At 60.8% G+C, this 21,983-nt stretch overlaps 1 protein-coding gene across 3 annotated transcripts in view; it reads right to left on the reverse strand.

Annotated features, from left to right (window-relative positions):
* Positions 1-1,219: 1,219 nt before the first annotated feature.
* Positions 1,220-21,983, reverse strand: part of PHF21B (PHD finger protein 21B) — a 66,306-nt gene continuing 45,542 nt past the window's right edge. For all 3 annotated transcript variants that reach the window (XM_081311837.1, XM_081311838.1, XM_081311839.1), the window contains 11 exons: positions 19,119-19,211; positions 17,473-17,823; positions 15,526-15,666; positions 11,008-11,059; positions 10,609-10,685; positions 9,133-9,187; positions 7,723-7,745; positions 5,991-6,149; positions 5,558-5,633; positions 5,232-5,335; positions 1,220-3,158 (listed from right to left, as the gene is read on the reverse strand). In XM_081311837.1, coding sequence (XP_081167963.1) covers positions 2,940-3,158; positions 5,232-5,335; positions 5,558-5,633; positions 5,991-6,149; positions 7,723-7,745; positions 9,133-9,187; positions 10,609-10,685; positions 11,008-11,059; positions 15,526-15,666; positions 17,473-17,823; positions 19,119-19,211 — 1,350 coding nt within the window. In that variant the 3' untranslated portion in view covers positions 1,220-2,939. The remainder of the gene's footprint in view (positions 3,159-5,231; positions 5,336-5,557; positions 5,634-5,990; positions 6,150-7,722; positions 7,746-9,132; positions 9,188-10,608; positions 10,686-11,007; positions 11,060-15,525; positions 15,667-17,472; positions 17,824-19,118; positions 19,212-21,983) is intronic.

Genomic DNA, 21,983 nt, shown 5'->3' on the forward strand with positions numbered 1-21,983 from the left:
GGGAAGCAGGGGCTTCAGCTGTCGCTGAGACGGGAGCAGCTGGCTTTACCAGCTGCCATCACTGTGGGCTGAGACCACCCACTGGGGTTGGGGACAGGGAGGGCAGGGGCTGCAGGAAAGCAGCCGATGAGGTCAAGGTGATTCTGGAGCCGTGTGGGACATGTCCCATCTCCTCACAACCCGACAGCAGAACTGAGGGATTTGCCCACGGCCGGCGTGGAGGTGAGGGAGGTGGCTCCCCAGTGCTGGCCCACAGTCAGCGGCCTGTAGTCCCCCGAGGTGGGAAGGGGGCTGGCCCTTGGTGGCCACAGCAGACAGAACGGCTAGCCAGGAAGCGGAGGTCGTCCACAGAGTCCAAGAGAGCAGAGGCCGCGCTGGCCTGGGAACTCCAGCGTTCGGTGATCAGCAGGAAGAGCCTGGAGCAGAGATGGAGGGGCAGCCAGCAGGGGAGCTGGGCCCTGGGTGCTCCTTCGAGAGTAGGTACTGTCAACCAGGGTGCCCAGTGGATCTGGCCATAGGTGCCACTCCCGGCCTGAGTAGGGCAGTTCCAAGGAGCAAGAGACGGCGGGGGCTGCCTGGCAAGGATCCAGAAGGGGAGTGAACTGGAGACTCTGAGTGTGGCTGGCCCAGTGACCCCCAGGGGATGAGAGCCTCCTCAAGGCAGCCTGCGGCAGAGCGTGAGGACTGTCTGGGGTGACGGGAGGGGATTGTGCAGTGGGTGGGCAGCAGGCATGCAGTGGACCCTGCCCTGGGGGCGCCCAGCCCCTGCCTCTTGGGTGCCTCTATTCTTGGGGCTCCTGCAGGTGGTTGCTTTGGCATTTGACCCACCCTCTGGGCCACAGCTGCTGACCAGGCATGCCCCCTGACCCCCAGGGCCATTTCGAGGCTTGCCCAGTGCCTGGAGCTTGGACTAGGGGGTCTAACTTCATTTGGCAGATGGCTCCAAGGCCACAAGTAGGTTCCAGGCCAGCGGTGGGGGCCTCTGTGCCCTGAGCAATGGGAAGGAGCTGGGCAGCAGCAGCTGGGCAGAGAGGAGCCCTGGGCTCCACAATGGCCGAAGCGTCCTGTAACTTTCCCCTCCAGCCCTGGCCCAACAGGGACACCTGCTGCCCGCAGGGCTGGGATGGGGCCAGCTTGGCGGGCAACACCCCGGTTTTCGGCGTCTCCAACGCCCACCTGGCAGTGCCAGGCAAGGACACCAGGACCACAGGGATGGAATCATCAAGGGAGTTTAATGCGCTGTTCAGAGGGAAGCTACACAGGCACACGACGACAAGCACTGATCTCTACCTCACTACCCACTGGGCGGTGCTCCTTGGTCCAAAAAACACTTAAGTCTCAAGACAGGGGGGCAGCTACCCCTCCCGGTCCAACCTCTCATGTCCTCACGTGATGGTTTTTAAAAACCCAATCCAACCAAAGGAGGAGAAAAGCAAACCAAGGAAGAGGAGCCCGCACTCATTCACACCACGGCCGCGGAGCAGGACGGCAGGGTAACCAATATAGAGGGCGCCTCGTGGCTCACTTTGTTCATCAATAAAAGAATATAAAAAATCTTGTTCAACCCAGTGTTGAGTGTATTAAAATAGATCTGTATCGTACAGCACAGTTTCTCCCGGAGTCGTGAAAATGGCAGGAGGGGTGGCGGCAGGCTGCGGGTTCCGCCCGCCCGGGCTCTGCACCCGTGTCTGCGCGTGGCTCGTGGCTGTGCCCCCACCACCGCGGGCCCACGCGCACTGTGTGATATGCGGGGCGGAGCCCATTGTGCTGAGTCCCTCAGGCTGGGGATGCTGGTGGGCGCTGGGACTGGCCAGGCCCCGGGGACGGGGAGCCCTTGAGAGATGCTGGGGCCCCTGGGCTCTCTGCTAGCGAGGGGAAGCGGGAGGCAGGGGCTCTCCAGTCTCCAGGGACCAACCCCCAGGGCCACCGCCCCTGGTTCCACCCCACACCCTTCACCCAGTTCTTCAAAACCCCTCTGGGTGGCTCCAGTCCGGCCTCCCAGGGGAGGTTGCCTATTGGAACCTGGAAGCAGAGACTACCAGGCGCAGAGAGAGAAGTGAGCCCCCACTAGACACCCCACCACAGGAGCGCCACACAGAAATGTAAGGTATTTTTTGGCATAGTGTCTGCACTGGCAAGGCGGGACGGTGGAGGAGAGAGGCTTCGATCCAAACCCCAGATCTGCCAAACGCCCCCTGCATGGCTCTGTCCCATCTTGCCCAAAAACTCCATGAGAAAAATACATCGGTAGCAAAAGAGTCCAGACGGTGGGCAAGACGGGGCGGGGGGACGGCGAGGCGCGTGTTCCACGGCCACAGGCAGTGCTGGTCCCCAGGGAAGCCCCTCCCAGTCTCAAGTTCAATAGCTGCGACTCTTCACCTAATAATACTGATAGGAAGCTGCCGTGGCCGGGTGCTGGAGAGGCACGAAGTGCGGCCATGCCCTGCGGGCGCTGGAGAACTACCTAGATCTGCTACCACGTCTCGCCAGACGGCTCAACCCAACTACCTACTACTCAGCTAACTGCGACCTCGCTGTCCTCCCCACAGGCCTGGGTGCCACTCTCCGTGGCCGGGTGCTGGCTGCCTGTGCCTCCCTCTCCCAGGGGGCAGCATGAGGTCACAGAGAAGGCTGGGCCTGGAAGATGGAGGCCAGGGCAGCCCAGGGATGGCTGAGGACAACTGAGGATGGGGGCTGTGCCCTAGTCCGTCACCCCCACCTGGTTTCCAGGTGGTCCCTCCTACTGGGGAGGGGCGGACTCAGCTTCACCCCCTCCGGCTCTGGGATGCCGGCCTGGCTCCTCCCTTCTCTCCGTGGTCTTTCTGTCTGGTTTTATTTTTGTCTGAAATTCAGTGTTTATGAATTAAGGCCGACAGAACCCCCAGGTCGTGTGAGCAGGGTCCCAATGACTTTCATGGGCTGAAGATAGGTCCCTAGGGTCAGTTGTGGCCCTGGGGGTGCTGAAGGGTGGAGCGCATGGTGGCTGCTGAGGGCTTGGTCCAGGGCCCGGCCAGCAGCGGGGTGGGGCTGGTGGCTGCCATGGCAACCTGGAGCATCTGCTCGCCCTGGATCAGTCTCAGGAGGGCCCGGAGGCGGTCCAGCGATGACTGGGTGCCCCTCTGGCGGGCCAGCAGGCTGGTCTTGAGTTCCAAGCACTTCTGTGAGGGGGAGGGGGAGGGGTCAGGGAGAGGGTCTCAGAACTGACCTCCACAGGTGTCCTTTGGCAGCTGCCCCTGCCACCCTCCCAAAGCCCCTCCCTTCCACTGCAAAGTCCTGGAACAAAGAGGCACAGGGCCTCTCAGGAGCCAGCCAGGCAGCAGGGACAAGGAGAGAAGACCCAGCCAGACCCCAAGGGCTTGCAGAGCGTGGGGTGGAGGAGCACATTCAGCATGGGACCTTCCAGCCAGCCAGCCTCCCCGCCCTCCCTAGCCTCTGTGCACCACACACGGTGACGCCATCCGCAGTGGGAATGAGGCCTAGGAGGACGTCCCTCTGCTCTGGCCAAAGGCTGCTGGTGTAAATAACGACACCCTGTTTCCCATCGTGCTAGGAATAGCAGAGCTACTGAGAGGGTTGGGGAGACACTGCACTTAAAGAGCTTCTCTAGGCCCCAGCACTGCTGCTACTACCACCACCACCGCCAACAGCACTGCCACCACCATAATACAACACCGTCATACCATCGTCACTACCACCACCATCACCATCATCACCACCACCACTATCACCACCACCACTATCACCATCATCATAATCATCATCACCATACCACTACCACCACCATCACCACCATCACCAGCACCACCACTACCACCATCACCATTATCACCATCATCATTATCACCACCACCACCATCACCACCACCATCATCACCATCACCACCACCATCACCACCAGCACCACCACCACCACCATAATACCAATACCATACCATCACCACCAACACTATCAACATCACACCATTACCACTACCACTACCACCATCACTACCATACCATTATCACCATCACCTCCACCATCACCATCACCACCACCATCACCACCATCGACGCCACCAGCACCACCTCCACCATTACTGCCACTACCACCATCACCACCATCACCACCACCACCACCACCACCATAATACCAATACCATACCATCACCACCATCACTATCAACATCACACCATTACCACTACCACTACCACCATCACTACCATACCATTATCACTATCACCTCCACCACCATCACCACCTCCACCATCACTGCCACTACCACCATCACCACCACCACCACCACAATACCAATACCATACCATCACCACCAACACTATCAACATCACACCATTACCACTACCACTACCACCATCACTACCATACCATTATCACCATCACCATCACCACCAGCACCATCACCACCACCACCACCATCACCATAATACCAATACCATACCATCACCACCATCACTACCATACCATTACCACTATCACCTCCACCATCACCACCACCACCACCATCACCATAATACCAATACCATACCATCACCACCATCACTACCAACATTACACCATTACTACTACCATTACTAATACCATTGATGTAATGGTATTATATCAATACCATACCATTACCACTATCACCTCCACCATTACCACCACGACCACCACCCTACCATCAACATCACATACCATTACCACTAAAGCCACACCATAACCATCATCATACCTTACCACCACCATCATACCAACCCTAACCTCCGATAACAGTATCATTACTACCACCACAAACAGCACCACTACCAATGTACCATTACCACCAACCACCACCACACCGCCATCACCATCACCACCATTATCACCATCACATTACCATGACATCACCACCATCACAACCATCACCATCACCATTATTACCACCACCACCATCCCCACCAGGATCACCAATAATCACACCAAGCTCAGCACCACCACCGTCTTCGTCATCTTGTCATCACACCCCATAAAGGAGGGGTTCACACAGAAGGAAACAGAGGTCAGAGCAGGGTGGGCCTGGCCAAGATCAAAGAGCTGAGAAGGGGCAGGGCCAGATGTCCTCAAGGACATGACAATTATATATTGAATGCATCAGAGCCGCGTCCTCCACCTACAGGCTCTCTGGGTGAGGGTCTCTCTTCTCCTGGGCTCCTAAAGGGCAGTAAGGCCCCAGCTCTCCCTGGGCTCCCGGGCAGCACCACCCGCCACCACGCACCTTCACTGCGGACGCCAGCTGCCGGTCGCGCTCTTCCAGCTGCTGGCGCTCGCTCTGCAGCTCGCCGCCCCGCCGCAGCAGCTTCTGCTTCTCCTCTTCTTTCACTAGGGAGAGGGCAGCGGCCGCTGGGCCAGGAGCAGAAGCAGGAGGCAGAACCAGGCCCTGCCCTCCCGGCACTGATGCAGGGACCCAGGTGCTCGCTCCAGGGTCCCTCTCCTCAGAGCTCGGACCCTGAACAGTCTGGACCCCAGCCTTTCCAGGTCCCACGTAAACCTAGCACCTGCGTGGGGGAGGGGAGGCAGGCCCCTCCCCCCAGGGCCACTTACCTGTCTTGTGGGTGACGTAGGAGTGCACAATGGCCAGCATGCCGGTCCAGGGCACACCCTCGTCTTTCTTTAAGGCCTGGAGGGCAGACGGAGAGATGAGAAGGCAGACCAACCCTGGTTGTGTGGCTCTGGGAATGCCCACACCCTGACCAGCTTCCCCAGGGTGACCAGGGGACAGTGGCCACACTGGCCTGGTTCAGAGAAGTTGAAAGGAGAAAAGTTGCATGTTGGCAGGACCTTCTGGGTCTCTCCCCTGGTCAAGGCCAAGGTCGCTGTTAACACCCACAATTCACAGGATTAAACCCTGTAACAAGGGTCCCAGGTACCAGCTGTGCCAGGGTCGAGAAGGCCCGACACCCAGGCCCCTCCTCTGCCCTCCCTGCCGCTGCCGACCGCCGACCACCCAGGGCACTGGCGGAGGGTGCGCCTGTACCTTCTGCTGGCACCTGGGGCACATCCACACGCCCTTGGGTGCCGTCTTGAGGGGCGGATCCAGGCAGCTGAGGTGGTAGGCCCCCGGGCAGGTGCCGCAGGGCTGCAGGCTGGCCCCTCGCTTACAGATGGCACAGTGCTCATCCTGGGTGATCTCGCTCTGAAAGAAAAGGAGTGCGGAGGTGGCTCGGGGAGAGGAGGGACAGGCCTCTGCGGGTGACTGTGCAGGGACACTCCTGGACCCAGAAGGAGGCACGGCAGCCTGACAGGCAGGACACTAGGGCATCCACTGGGCCAGGCTGACCAAGGGCAGGGGTGCTCGAGTCAGTGCCACGCGGCCCAGTAGTGGAGTCTTCCAGGTGTGTACAGGGAAGGGTGTCCTGCTGCAGCCTAAGGGACGGTCCCCTATCCTGGGGGGCCTGGGCGGCTGACCTGAAACCCTCTCAGTAGCGTGTCTGTCCAGCTTGGGACACAGACCTGGGGGAGTCACACACCCATTCCCACATTTGTGTGGTGGACACTGCCGCCCCGTGCTCTCTGGGGCCTGAGAAGGACAGACACACAAGGCGCTCTTCCGTGCCAGCCCCACAGTAAGGAAAGAAGGCCCTTCAGATGTCCTTCCCACATGGCCTGCCACACTCTGCAGAGACAGAGTCCCCTTCCCAGCCGGCTGGCTGCTGCACCAACACTCTGTGGGTGCAGGGGCTTCACAACCAGTTCCCACCACCTGCAAAATCTGACTCCTGCCACCCACAGGACCCCCCGCCCCCACCCACACACAGGTCATGCATCAACGGAGCTTCCGAACTTAGGGCTGGGGTCTGGGACAGCCCACACCACCAGGCCCTGGATACCAAAGATGTCCGAGGTCTGGCACCACAGACAAGGCCCCTCTGCACCCCTCGTTCAATGCAAAGGCCTAGGAAGAGTGAGACACCTGCTGGGGCCACACAGTGAACTGGGGGCAGAGCTGGGACCCACATCCGGTGTCCTGCCTCAAAGCCAAGGCCCCTCCAGGACAGGGCTTCTGGGGACTAGGCGGCAGCTTGGGCTTCCTGTCCCCATGTCTGCCTGGGCTGAGCACCAGGTGTCCAGACACACTGCCAGGTCCACAGGTATCAGTGGGCACTGTGGCGGGGCCCCCATGGAAACCACCACAGCCCCTCAGAACTGGCTGGAATGCTTGTCCAGCACAGCACGTGGGCCAGGGGCTCATCTGGGATGAGGTCACAGGTTGTGAACAGACTGAACATGTCCTGAGGCTATGCCTGGGAATAAGTCCCCGGCCAGCCGGTGTCTTGGGAAGCAGGGACACGCTGTATGGGTCAGGGGTGGTCTCAGGATCAGAGGTGTGGGCATGGAAGGTAAGACCCTGGGGATTACAAAGTCCTCAGAAAGATTGCCCAGGGCCACACAGCAAGGCTGGGCAGAGCCAGGGCAGAGGCCAGCTGGCACCCAGACTGGCTCTTCCTGGGGCCTCTGTGGCTCCCAGGGTCCCCGCCCTCTCAGGACCAGGCAGGGAGAGCTCCTGTTTGAGTCTGGCCACCTGGCACTGTGGCAATGCCCGGCTCCGCCTGGCAGGAGGAAAGCAGGCGTGGTGCTGGGCAGGGTCCTGAGCACCGAAGGCAGAGGTGAGGGCCCTGCTGCACTCCAGGGCCACCCCTTCCCAGGAGGACTGCCACCGGGACTGTGTGGAACACACCCACCCCCAGGTGTGATGTGAGGGCACGTACCTTCCAGCAGGGCTCCTCATTGGCTGGCACAGGGAGGAAGGGCGGAGAACAGGTTAGTGGGCACTGGAGGGGCACAGTCAGGACTGGGCTCTCTGAGGCCTAGTGTGGCAGGGCTCTTGCCCCAGGGCAGGATGGGAGTATCGCAAGGCCCAGTGATGCCTGCGTCCTCCCCTGGAGCATGAGGAGGAAGGGTCCCTGACACCAGGACCTTCCAGGGGCAGTGAGCTGTTGGGGGGATCCTCAGTCCTTTATTGACAGGGTAGAGACCTGCATGACCTCAGCTGCTGCCTGTCCCCATTCTAGTAGGCACTGCCAAGTCGCGGTGTGTGTGTGTGTGTGTGTGTGTGTGCGATGCTGGGGTTGAACACAGGGCCTTGTGCACTCTACCAACCGAGCTATGTCCCCAGCCCCTCAAACTGCATTTTAATGGACATAAAAATGGCTCCTTTTCTGCAAATGTGTCAGCGGAATGATCAGCCTGTCGTGAGGCTCTCAGCCGCTTCCAGTGGCCCAGCTGCGAGAGTTATGGGCCCATGTTACAAATAAGGTCACCAAGGCCCAAGGAGGTGACCCTGTGTGCTACACACATGTCATCCTGAGAGCAGGTGGCCATCTCCTGCCGTCAGGGCCATTGGGTTTTCTGAGAAGAGCGAGGTCCCTGCTGTGGGCATGTTTGTGGTGTGGTTCTCGGGGCTCTTGCTGTGGGCGAGGTGGCAGAGCATGCAAGGGTCTACTGGAAACTGGGACCGAGGCCTCAGGTCAGGTCCCCGCCATTCCAGCCAGGCGCCTTACTGAAGGCTTGGCCCGCCTGTCCTGCAGAGGGAGCCCGCGGCAGAGCTGGGCAGGGGACGAGGCTCCTACCCTACCTGGGCTCTCACTGCCGGCTGCAGGCTGGGGGTGGGGGTGGGAAGGTGAGGGCCGAGAGCCCCTGGCCCAGCTGGGGGTGTCTGAGCGGCTCTCTCCAGGGCTGTCCAGTTTGTCTGCGGCAGACAGTGCCTGAGCTGGCCACTTGGGCACAGGAGCAGTGCTGGCTTATGCACGGGCCACAGCAGGTGGTGCCAGGTGGGATGGGCCCCTCCCACATCCTCTTCCACGCAGGTCACAGACCCCTGTGGGGGCGGGGCCTGCCAGGGTGGCCTTTGGCATCACAGGCCCTAGTCCTCTGTCCACCCAACGGCAGGGCAGAGACCTGCATGACCTCAGCTGCTGCCTGTCCCCACTCCTGGGCCTCCTGTGCTGAGAGATGCTGCCCTCCCCGTCCGACAGGATCAACGGCACCTCTGCTGTGCCACCTGCCTGGTGCTCAGGCCAAGGCCACAGAGGAGGATGGGAACTGCCTGGTCCAGCCCCAGGTCCCGCCCTGCCCTGTGCCGGAGCAGCTGAGAGGCTGCAGCCCAGGCTGCCACTCACCTCGCGCTGTGAGGAACAGGGGGTTGTTGAGATAGCTGGAGGCCAGTCGCTTCCTCTGCAGGACAGAACACAAAACCCAACACCCCCTCGTCTGGAGCCCTCCTGGGCCCGCTGCCCCTGCCCAGGACCCTCCAGGCCCAGCTTTCCACCAGTGGCCCCAGACGCTAGGCGGAACCTGGGCCAGAGGCAGACACAGACCAGAGCTGGGGCTGACGGCAGTCGGTGGAGAGGGGGCTTTGCCAAGGCTCTGCCCTGCAGGGGCCGTCACCCTCTGCTCCCAAAGTTGGCTCTCCACCTGCCCTCTGGGCGCTCCCTCGGCTAGCTCTGGGGTCAGGCAGGGCAACAGGGGCCTCCTTGCGCATAGCCCAAAGCCTCCCTGCTGTGGAGGCTGCTGTGCATCCAGAAGGGTGGCCCCAGTCCTGGCCTCGGGGTTCTGGTGGGAAGATGGTTTTAGAATTGAGTGACTGGCTCTAAGCTGGTCTCCCCCTGGCCAGGCCATGTTCCAAGCCAAGGAGGAGCTGTGGGCGGGCTGCCCCGGGGCTACATCCTGGCCCAAGACTAAGGGGCTGCCCGCCTGCTGACTGGCGAAGAGGTGGCACTGGCCGCAGACTTGGGAGTCCAGGCCAAGGCTCTGCTCACGGGGCATCAGGTGGTCATACTGACCAGCAAAGCAAAGGGAAGGGGCCCTGATCACACAGGACTGGTGGTCAGTGGCCACTCAGTGGCCTTCTAAAGAAAGGCCGCCATGTCTGGGGACAGGGCTTGCCCAGGAGACCCAAGAGCACGTAAGTGGGTTGGAACTGCAGGCTTGGGCATGTCCTGGGAACAGGAGCAGAGGGACGGTGAGAGGGTGGCAGGGCCAGAACTGACCACTGCCCCAGAGGAGAGCCCTCCCTGCAGGTCAAGTCCACAAACGCAGATTCAGGACACGTGGCCGAGTGGCCCCTCCCTGGAGGGACGCAATGGCTTCTCTTCACCCTCCCTCTGGACCATGCAGAGCTCAAATCTGGCATGTGCCACACACTGGCCTCTGGGGACCTCGCGTCTCTCAGGACACTGGCTTGGACTCTGTAGCTGGCCTTTGGAGACAATGGGGAGACTGGAACCTGAGAATCTGGACTTCAATTCAAACGGCAGAGGAGTCTCATTCTGGACTGGGTTTCTCCCTGGGCATGTGCCAGGCAGGGGCCAGTGGTCTGGGGACCTTTGGCCTTCCAAGCCTCTGCACCACCTCGTCCAGCTGCTGTGGACATTGAGGCCGTGTTGAGTTTGGGGTGGATTTGGAGGAGGGGACATCTCTTGCCTGGTGTCAGGGCCATGAGTGGGGTCATGAGTGGGCAGGCACAGGACTGGGCTGGCCTCCTGCATCTTTCCCTCAGGTGACTCTGGACCAGGAGTGGAGGGAGTGGGCCACCCTGGGCCCTCTAGGAGGGACAGATGGGGGCGGTGGGGAAGGTGGCTGCCCCAGGTCCCCACCTCGGTCTCCAGGAGGCCGCTGTAGGCGGGGTTGGCTGTGCTCCTCCTCTTCCGCTCCTGCCGCTTGCTCTGGATTTCTGGAGGGACAGAGACACAGTGGCCATGGGTCCTCGGTGCCCACCCAACCCTGGGCAGGCTGGCCCCTGCTCTGCAGCTGCTGTCCACCCAGCACCCACACCCTGCAGTGGTCTACACAGGAACAGGAAGTGCCACAGTGGGTCCCTGCAGCTCTGGAGCTTGGGGACTGAGTGCATCTCTCCTCCGGCTCGTCTCTGGGGACAAAGGCCGGCCTGGGGACAAAGGCCTTTCCTAGAAGGAGGCGCATCCTAAACCCGCTGCTTCCTAGGACGCCCGCCCCGCGCTCTGCCTCGTGGTCAGTCCCTGCCTGCTGCCCCTTACCTTCCAGGTGCTCCGTGGTAACCAGGCCCAGGGCTACCATGAAGGCGACTTTCTGTGGGAAGGAAAGGGGTGGACGGGTTAACATGGCCTCCACTTCCGAACCCGACCCTGAGCTCCTCCTCCACAGCCGCGCTCCGGATGCCAGGAGAGCTCCCAGGAACCTCCAGGGAACGGGACTCCCGAGACCACCAGGTGGGTTTAGAGGGGCTCTGTGGGGACAGCGGCGGGCATGGACTGCATGGCCAGCTCCGAGCACCCACACCAGGCTCCGCCGTGGCCCGTCCGTCCTGTGTGTTTGTTATCAATACGCCGAACACCCTTGGCCCTAGCGGCACTGGAAACTCCAGCCAGCACCTGACCAGCTCACCGAGCGTCTTCCCCGGGCCCTGTCTCAGCCCTGCGCCCCCTCCAGCAAGTGGAGAACTGTCCCTGCGTGTCCTCCGTCTCCTGCACACGTGCGGACACTCCACTCATCTGCACGCGTCTCAATACGACAGGACTCAGTCTGACCTGCCCGAGGGGACTTGAGGGGGCAGCATGCTGTGCTCCTCTGCGGTGGCGGGCAGCAGCCAAGAGCCCAGCCTGCCGCAGCCTTCCTGTCCTCCTGGTGGTGGGCAGGATGGGTCATGGCAAGGTGGGCAGCCAGTGCCTGAGGATTTGGTGCAAGCGAGGCCCTTGCAGCTGCCCGGCTGTGGGACCACGCAGTGACTAGCAGCGCCCGACACACAGCAGGCGCTCAATACATGCCCCTGACTGAACATGCATCTGTCGCGACAGGACGCGCGTTATGTTCCAGGGTCCTATTTCCATCCTTTGACTTGACTTTGGGGCTGGCTTATTTGTAAGTTCCAGATTCTTCTGAGGCCCAGGTGGTTGTGAGAGGAATCAGAGAGCCGTGGCCCTCACCTGTCCAGGCCACCCACGGCAGCAGCCACTGGTTTTGACATGTGATTATTACTAGCGGCCCTGGCTCCTTGACCACCTGTTTTCTTTTTCGCTCAGTGCTGGGAATGGAGCCCGGGCCAGCGCTCCGCCGCTAGGCCACACTCCGCCTGCCCCAACTTCTAGTCAACGTTTGTCTTCTGTCCCAGGATCCCAGAGGACATTGGGTCACCCCCCTCCCACCTCCAGGCTGGGACAGTTTCTCAGATTTCCTTGTTTTTAGCGACCTGCGTGGTTTTGAGGAGTCGTCAGGCATTTTGCAGGAAGTCCCCGTGGGGATTTGTCATGGGGTGATGGGCTCAGGGGACAGCACAAGGGAGAGAGGCTTTGTACGGAGGGCAGCTGCCCCCACCCTGGCCCCTGCCCAAGGCTCTCCGCAGGTGTCTCCTCGGCACCGTCCTCTCCCTGCAGGCCAGGGGTTGCTCTGCTCAGCACCCTGGTCAGGAGTGGGTCTCCTGCACCCGGAGGCTGGGCTTTTGTTTGACATGTTAATTTATAAAAATGTATGTAGTTTCTTCTGCAGTCTTTTGGATTTTGAGACCAGAGTTTCTCTGGCCAAGCTGCTGAGGCTGGCCTTGAACCTTCCTCCCCCTCAGCCTCCCAAGTTGCTGGGATCACTGGGCCACACTGCACCCCACAGTAAGGCCACTTGATTATTTTAGTGCCTACAGTTTATATCTACAGTTTTGACCCCTTTGGGATACAGACTGGCACAGAGGGCATTATGCATGGGTTGCTGGTCTTTTCCCAGATGGCTACCCCTCTCCACACCGTCTCCCTGCACGCTGCCTCTCCCCTCTGCTGACTGAATACTGAACTGTCACGTAGGTCTATCTCTGGGCTGACTTCGTCCTAGCCTCCGCCTCCCCTGGGCTGCTGCTGCGCGTGTGGTCATCAGGCTGCGCAGGGCCTCTAGTCCCTTCTGTGGTCAGGCCTCCTGGCCTCCCCCTCTCTCTAGCCGGTGCGCAATGACCCTCTCACTTTTTCATGGAAAGTTGAGAAGTGTCGCTGGTGGCCGAGAACGAGGGGGCGCTGCCATATGTACTGGGATGACGTTAAGATCATAAATGACCTAGGACAAGTTCACATCATCATGTTCCTACCCAAAGCCAGGGTCCCTCTGTCCTTTTTTACGCTTCAGGGGTTTTGAACTTGGCCTCAGTTAGGTACTGAATATTTTTATTATATTTATTCCTGGGCATTTGATCTTCCTGTTGCTATTATGAAGGGGGCCATGTTCCCCTGGGGCCCAGGGAGGGACAGGTGCGTGAACCGGCTGCCCCGCTGGCATGCAGAGTCCCCATCTGCGGGGCTTTCTCTACTTCTCTTGGGTCCTGCCCATCATCTCAAACAGGACCGTCCCCTCCTTCTGTGCTGTGCAGACAGCTCCCCTCCCGCACTGCTGGCTCCAAGTGGTCCCCGCCTCACTCAGGGCCTCCGCTGGGATAGAGAGTTCAGCTCCCTCCCTGCCTCCCCTCCCTGCCTCCCCACCCTGCCTCCTCTCCATCCACCGGTGAATGTTCTACACGTCACCGGAGCGTGAACTTAGACTGTCCTGACATCCCGGTCCTGCCGTTTTCCTCAGCATCTGATGCTGGTGCCGAGGTTCTGGGCTGCGTCTGGGTTGCCCGGGTTGGCACCAGAGCAGTTTCCTATGAAGGCTCACGGAGCAACACCTCCCAAGTTCTAGGTGGACTGATGACTTTTTCCGTGCCCTTGACCGTGGAGGACAGTCAGGCAGATGGACATCAGCTCTTGCCCCTCGTCCCCCACCTCCCTGGAGGGGGCTCAGCTGCGTTCTGAGGCTGGCCTCTGCTGTGGGAGACAGAAGCCAACCTCGTGCTTATGGCCAGACTGGGAGAAGGACAGAGGGACCAGCACACAGCTCCTAGAGGAGGGTGGCAGACTGGGCTGGGAGCTGCCCAACAGCGGTCCCCAGGGCACTGACTCCAGAATGCCTCAGGGGTGCTGTGGGCAGGGCGGGGCCAGCGCCAGACCCTGGGAAGGCCAGAGGCGGGGTCTCCACCCACCATCTTCATCTGGAGGAAGGGCTGGGAGGCCCAGCGGGGAGGAGTCCGGCAGCAGTCTGCTCTGCATGACTGTCCCGCAGTTCCACCTCAGCCCTGCCTGAGTCCCTGCATGGCCAGAGGTGGAGGTGGCCTCTCAGAGCTGCACAGTGGACAACTGTCTCCTGGGTCAGAAGGCCTGGTGGCCACGGCTTGGCTGGTCACTCCTCCTGGCCTGTGTCCCCCTCTGACAGCAGGCTAACAGCCCTGGTGCACAGTGCCCACCGAGGGCTGCACTGACGGGAGCCCAGCACCTCCCTGGGGCACACAGGTCGTCGCCACCCCATGCTGCTGGGTGGTGGCCGTCTGACGTCACCGGCTCCTCGTGACTGCCCTGGGTTGAGGGTGACTGACGTGTCCCTCCGATGGGTCCAGACATCACTCTGGGTCACGGGCTCCCCCAGGTCTCTGATGCCTCTCCTGGGCTGCTGCAGCCGCGCCCTGGCGCCCTGGCCCCACCCGGCAGCCTCAGCAACAGCCATCCCCACTCCTGCACAACGTCTCGCCCGCCCGGCTCGTGGGGCTTGGGCTGCTGCTCGGCAGCCAGTGCTCCTCAGGCCGACTCCTCGGGGACGTCCCCACGTCTGGCAGAGCCCCACGGCGCAAGGCCCTGTGGCCCTCTCTGAAAAGCAGCTGTGACGGGGGTCTTCGCCCGGACGCGTGGTCCTCAGGTTCCCCGGAGGAGTCACACTCCTCACACCTCGGTGTCGCTGGGGGCAATGACACCATCAGTGAAAGGCACAGTTGCCGCACGAACATCCGAACTGACCACAGAGAGCCCGCCCAGAGGAGCCTCTGGAAGACCACAGGAGCCCCAAACCTCCAGGAGCCCACCACACACAGGAGGGGCTCAGATGCTGCCAGGGCACTGACGGTCTGGCTTGAGACCACCGGGGATGGGACCACAGGAGACTCGGGTCACACTGAGGCGCCCACCTCAGGGGCTTTCTGTGCACCTCAAACCACTCCCCTGCTCAAAGACACTCCATGGCTCCCCAGTACCTGAGGAACAAAGCCCCATCTTGGCAGCCTGCATGCAGGTCATCCAGGATTCAGTTCCGATGTGTCCTAAGACCCCAGACCCTCAGCTCTGGTCATGGGCAGAGAGGAGGCAGGGGCTGAGCTAGCCCCAAGTGCTACCCAGAGGAGCCCATCCTCTCCTAGGCTAAAGGTCCCAAGGACAGCTGGGCTATGGCTGGGGCTCTGGGGACAGTGGCACCTCTCCTGATCGGGGGGCATCCAGCATCCTCCAGCCCCCCAGAAAGACGCACGTGATCTGCCTGCAGTCCTGCCGAGCCCGTTGCCAGTGCTCGGGCTGAATCAAGGGCACCAGAACCCGTGCCCACCACTGCCCCACACTGCCACACCACCAGTGCATCCCAGGGACCCGAGTCTCCAGTCGGCAGCAGTCCCCTGACCCCCACACTGGACGGCCACGCCATGGCAGGCAGGGACCATCCCCAGGTGACGCTGTCCCCACCGTGGCCAGGCACCCCCAGGGCGCTCCTACCTCGGGGCTCTCCTGGCTGGGGGGCGGGTCCTCCTTCTTCTTCCTGGTGGCCTGAGCTCCCTGAGATGGCTCCTCTGTGGGCGGCCGCGGCTCTGCCGAGCTCTCGGGCTGCGACTGCACTTGAGGCTGGATAATAATGACCTACAAGACGTGGGCAGGGGTGAGGGGTGAGGGGCATGGAGGGGGGAGGAGCTTGGGGGAGGGGGGGCGGAGGGCCCAGGGGCAACCTGAAGGGCAGGTCACAGAGGAGGAAGCGTTTGCACCCACCCTGAGTTGGGCCTGCACCTCTGACGGAGCTTCCCCTGATCACGAGGGTCCTGCAGAAGTGCCGGACCTGAGGCAGGAGGTGCCAGGTTCGAACCCTGTCCCACCATTTCCTAGCTGTGTGGCCCTTAGGAGGTCACTGTGCCTCTCTGAGCCTCCTTGTGGGTGGGCCCTGGCAGTGCCTACCTCAGGGTGGCTGTGAGGACTCAAGCCACAGGACTCCAGGGAGGGTGGTCTCCATCCCTAGCTCAAATGCCAATGAATGGAGGCCCAGAGGGTCTCACTCTTCCCTCGACCCTCCTCAGACCACTGCCTCTGAGGCCTGGGGGGCAGGGCTCTGCCCTGAGAGCCCGGCCAAGCCCCTGGGGGCTGGGGAAGGGGTAGCGGGGTCAGACTGCCTGGGCACCAGGTCGGCCAGCCTTGGGCAGGACCGGTCTCCGGCGTTGTTGCTATTTTGTTTACTTTGGCCAGGGCCTGGGAGCTGGCTGTCTTCCGTGGCTCCTGGGTCAGGGAAGAGGAATTCACCAGGCCAGCCGCCAGGGTCCGGCTCAGCCGAATCACCTGAATTGCTTTGGCTTTTATTTCCCTGAGAACAGGTGACTCTTAGGAGTCTGGCTCCTGAGCGGGAAGAGAAACGTATTCTGTTTTCTGCTGGCTCAGGGGAAGCTCTTTGTTCCACGTATCACATTTTTTAAAACCCCAAATTTCCTGTATAGGGGAAAAATGCCTCATTTTATGTTCAAGGGAAGGAAAATATTAAACTCTCCTGCAGGAAAGAGAGACTGCTGTGAAGCAGCCCCGAGGAGGACACAGGACGCCGCTCGGCTCAGTGACCAGAGGACTCGGAGTCAACCGCGAGGCCTGAGAGCTGACTAAAGGAGCGGAAGGCGTTCAGCCCAGCGCTCACGTCGGGGGGCCGCAGCAGAACAGGTGGCAGAGAACGTCCACCAGGCAGCCTTCTGCATCGGGGACACTTGGGGACACCTGGGGACACCAGCCGTCCACGGCAACCACCACTCCAGGCTCTGAGGGTCCTGCCAGTCGGGGGAGGGCCCAGAACAGAATGAGCTCTGAAATGGACGCAGGCACCGATGGGGTCCCCTGGCCACATGGCACCAACTCATGTGGGGGACGCCACGGGCATCAGCCCCGAGCCAGAGGCACAGCCTGGCAAAGGGATCGGAGGCCAAGAGGCCAGAGGCCTCCAACCGCACGGCCACCAGGAGCTCCGAGGGGAACCGGGAGAGGACATCAAGTTCAGCTTTAAACCTGGGTGAGAAGCCACAGGAGATGTCCTGCGAGGCACCAGGGTGTGGACAGCAGGAGGGCAGCATCCTGGGTTCCATCAGTGGTTCCCATGAACCCGGTGATTGCCGCGTGGGCCAGTGGCTCTCGGCCCTGGTCGACCCACGCAGCCTCACTTCCTTCCTCCGTCCCCTTGGCTGGTCCATGGCCTGTCGAGTGGGGCTCCTCCTGCCATCACACCTGGTCACTCTGGCCCTGCATCCCCTGTGGGACGTCACCTCCCTGCACCCACACACCCTCCACCCACATCCATTTATCCGCTGGCCACCTGGCCACCTGCCAGCCAGTCCCTCCTGCCTGGGGCCTTCTGCGTCTGGCCACGTAGCTGTGTCCCCGGGCCTCGTGAGTGGGCAGGTCCCCGGCCTGGGGGGCACTCACCTTGCTGTCGGCACTGATGAGGAGGGGCTGCACCTGGAGGCTCTCGCTGACCACGGGCACGGCGGTGCTGGGGGCGATGGCGGGAGCATTACTGGGGGAGGTGGAGATGATGGCATAGGCCACCCCGGCGCTGCTCAGGGGCGAGGCGATGGCAGTGGGCTCGGCGAGGGCCTGGGGCTGGCCGCCGGGCGTTGGCACATGGCTGACGGTGTTGTTGGCGGTGGGGAGGGCTGGGCTAGGGTTCTTGATGCTGACCACAGTGGCCTTCTGGAATGTTGGGGGCTGCTTGGGTGGCCGGTCCCTGCCCGGGGTGACGGGGAGGCTGTCTGGAATCAGAGTCTTTGGCCTAACCTGGAAGAGAGGGACAGATGCACAGTCAGACAGACAGATGGACACAGCAGGTGATGAAGGCCCAGCAGTAGCCAGCAGCCCTGGCTCTGAGACGTCCCATGTTGGAGGGGAGTGGAGGCCATTGGAACTGCCCGGGACCTGCCCAGGGTCTCTCGGAGGCTCCTGGTGCTCTCTGTCCACCACTTGCCTTGACTGGGCAGGCAGTGACCACAGAGGGAGCCGCTCTGGCCCAGCAGGCTCCTTCCAGCCCAACGAGCGAACACTGAGGGCCAGGGAGGAGGGAGTGGGAAGTGGGAGAGCAGGTGCAGGTGGCTCCAGGCCGCCAGGTCCCCTCTGGTCGGGAGCAGGCCTGCAACTGTGCCCGCCAACTCTGCTTCTCAGCCAGGTGACTCTGCTGGGCTCCTCTGGGGCCACTGAACTGTGCCACTACCTGGCACCTGGGTCACCCCGAGTAGTCTGGGGACAGGAGAGATGATGGCGAGCGGCAGACGCCTGCCACGTGTCCCAGGGCAAGGCTCCAGTCAGGTCCTCTGCAGCCCCCTGGGTCTTCCTGGACCTGGGTGGGTTAGAGGACACTCAATGCCCCTGGGTTGAGTCTCTTCCCTGTGACCAGGAGTAGTGAGAGGATGTGCGCACGTGACAGCTGTCACCTGCCTGCAGCACCCTCCCACCCTGAGGCCTGGTTCAACCCCTGCCCAGGGAGCCCTCCTGATCTCCTGGTGGGCACAGGCCACCTCAGGGCCTCCAGCTCTGTGCATCTTCCCCACCAGGTTGATCACCCTGGTGCAGGGGCCTGTTCTCCTGAGACCCTGAGCCTCTCGGGAGCAGGGCCCCATGGACCAGCACAGGTGGGCATGCAGGGGACGCTGCCATGGGGACGAGAGCCCAGGGCAGCTGCCCCCTGCCTCCTAGAGCCCAGGACGGGCAGGGGCTGGGGTGTATTCAGCAAGTGCTCAGCCACGCTGGGGCAGGGTTTGATGATGCTTCCCAAACTCCTCTGACTGTGACCCAGAACAGAAGCCACTAGTCAGGAAACACTGCTTGCGGCACACCTGGACATTCTCTAGGCCACCTGGTCTGGCCTGGCTTCCTCTATTGAACTCTGACACTAAATTACCTCGTTAACTTCTCTGAAAAACTGGCCCCACAATGTGAAGACCTGGTCCCAAGTGTCCTTTAACCAACAGGCAGGGGAGGCAGGAGGGGCCACCAGAGGGAGGGACCCAGACAACAGTGCTCAGGGTCTGGGGACTGGGGCAGTGGGCCAGCCAGCAGGCCAAACCCGGGGTGCTTACCTGAGGTAGCACTGCCGCTCCCTGCCCCGCCAACCTCTGCAGGGAGCTGACCTGAGGACCCGAGACAGGCACTGCAGTGACGGTTCCCAAGGCCTGCAAGAGAGAGGGCGTGGGCAGCGCAGGGCAAGCCTGCCCGGGGACGCTCCGGCAGCAGGACCTGCTGCTCTTCCTTTTCTTTTCTTTTTTTAAAATTTTAAAAAATTTATAATCACAAAAGCCGTCCAACTTCATTCAAGAAATATTGGAAAATGGAGAAAGGAAAAGACCAGCCCAGGAAACATCACCCTCAGCCTCGCCCACTTCCCTTCAAGACGCTGGCCACTTTCACGAAGGGACACCTGCAGGATTTCCCAGCGTCCCTGTATATTTGTGAACCACTCCTGGAACGTCCACCCCCTCCCCAGTGAACCCAGCCCACCCTCCCCAGGTCCAGCCAGAGCTGTGGTCACCATCTGAGAGGGCAAAGCGTCGCCACAGGACAGTCTTTTCCCAGGAGGCTCTGAACCAGGGTCAGGGGCCCAAACACAGGCATGTTCCCCAGCCCTAGATACACATCCGCCCATGGCAGGGGATGACCTGGTGGGCTGTGACACCCCTCCCCGCCCATCGCAGCCAAGGGCACAGGATGGCAACAGCAGCAGAGTGGACATCGGGGTGGGCAGACAGGAGAGGAACCGCCCCGGGGCAAATCGGAGAGGAAGGCTGGGCGGGCGGATTAGCCAACAGCAGGTGACACTGGACAGAGATTTTCCAAGTACTGCAGGGGAATTTAAAGACCTGAGTAAAGGAAGAGATACACCCTGACCATGGACCAGAGGTGACCGTTAAGGCGTCAGCTCTCCCCAACAGGTCAGCCGACCTAATACGACCCTGATCAGAATCTCAACAGGCCTTTTTTTGGGTAGAAATCAATGAGATGACTTGAAAATACCTATGGAATTATTTTAAACAATTCTGAAACAAATGAAAACCACCAAGGGAAGGACTACGCTGTTGGCTGAGACCCCCAGGCAGCTACGGACTGCAGGTGGAGCCGGCGTTCAGGTGGACAGACGAGACCCCCAGACGCATCCATACCCCGTGAATTCACTTTCTGAAAAGGTGGCCAAGACAATTAGCTTAGTGGGGACAGAACCCAGAAGTGTTAGAATAAAGAGCACACTGAAAACAAAAAAGAACCCACTCACCCCCAGACCGTGCCTGACAACCACACAAAACTAACTGTTCAGAGACCCCAATATAAAGACGAAAACTAGAGACTTCCAGAAGGAACACAAGAGGAGCCCTTGGGACTTGGGTGAGGCACGGAGGTTCACACACAGTGGCAGAAGCAGAGTTCACAGAAGAAACAATAAAGCAAACTTCAAAACTCCCGAAGGTGGAAAGTGTATGGCAAACTCAAGCCCCACACGGAGGAGCACCCACTTGACCAGGCAAGTCACCCGCTGGACCAGGATGTCCCGAGACCCCTCAAACTCAACAATCTAAACAACCCATCTAACAGATGAGCCAAAGACCTGAGCAGAACTTCACTGAGGAAGACACTCTGGTGGGAAATCAGTAGATGAAACGACACCGAGCATCGTTACCAGGGAAATGCGCTTTCCTTTCATGATTTGATCACCCCACCACGAGGCCACTGCGCACGCCTGATCACATGGCTGAAACAAGAGTCCGACCAAGCGGAGCACTGGTGAGGCACAGGGCAACGGCACTCATGTCCACCCCTGGGCCACGCATGCCTCCCCGTCACCTTGCAGACCGTCCAGCAGTTTCTCACAGTTGGACGCCCACTGCTATGGGCTGAACATCTGCCCCAGCTCCTGTGGAGACCCCAGTCCCTGTGTGAGGCCGGGGAGCCAGGGCCTCTGGGAAGCGATTAGCTCAGGTGCCTCCGCAGGGACAGAGTTGCTCTCTCCGCCTCCTCGTTTCTTCCACCGAGGACACACAAAGGTGTCCGTCTGCAAGCCAAGAAGAGCTCTCAAAGGAACCTGATGAGTTGGTACCTTGAGCTCACATTCTGGGCTTTGGAACCGGAGTAAGTCCACAACAGACATTTGCTGCGCAGTCCCTGGACAGCAGCCTGAATGGACACAGCATGTCCCAAGGCTCAGACCCTCCATTCCTAGCAGGGCTAGGGCACCAGGGAGGGCTAGGGCCCCACCCAATGCCACTTGAAGCCCCCTCTGTGAGGGAACAGGAGCCATCTTGCCGTTACAGGGAAGAAACCAGGTGACCTTAAGGGGGACCCAAGCCCCTAAAGGGCATGTCCTGATGGTGGCAGGTGAACCTCAGGTTGACTTGTTGCTAGTTAACGAATCAGTACTGCAGGGTGCTCCTCCTGTGCATTTTGCAGGGAGAGGAAGGAAATTGATCCAATATAGCTGTCAATCAAGGTGCCAGTCAAACCCAGATTCACAGGGGAGAAGGGGAAGAACTAGCACAGCTCAATAAAAGCAAGGTCCCCTGTGTGGACGGGCTCTTGAGCTGCTTCACAGCCTGCTCTGCTCTCTGCACCTGTCCACACGGAGACCTGTGAAGGAGGGTCTGAAGCAGCTGTGTTTGCTACGCTTGAGCCAGAGACAGTCCACGTGAGCCCCGGCAGGCGCACCGAGGACAGACCATGCTTGTCCCCAGGGTGGAGAGCGCTCGGCAGTGACCGGAGCATCATGGTGAATCACAGAATCATGCTGGGCTCCAGGGCCAGGGTGCAGCCCCACGGAGGAGGGCTGGCCTGGCACGTCCCCCGGGCCCCACCTCAGCACGGGAGAAAAAGAAACGAAAAACAAGGAAGGGAGGGAGGGAGGAAGGAAGGAAGGAAGGAAGGAAGGAAGAGAGAGGGAGGAGGGAGGGAGGTTGGTTGAT

This window comes from Spermophilus citellus (assembly GCF_964194105.1).
Source record: "Spermophilus citellus genome assembly, chromosome: 10".
In the NCBI taxonomy this organism is placed as follows: Eukaryota; Metazoa; Chordata; class Mammalia; order Rodentia; family Sciuridae; genus Spermophilus; species Spermophilus citellus.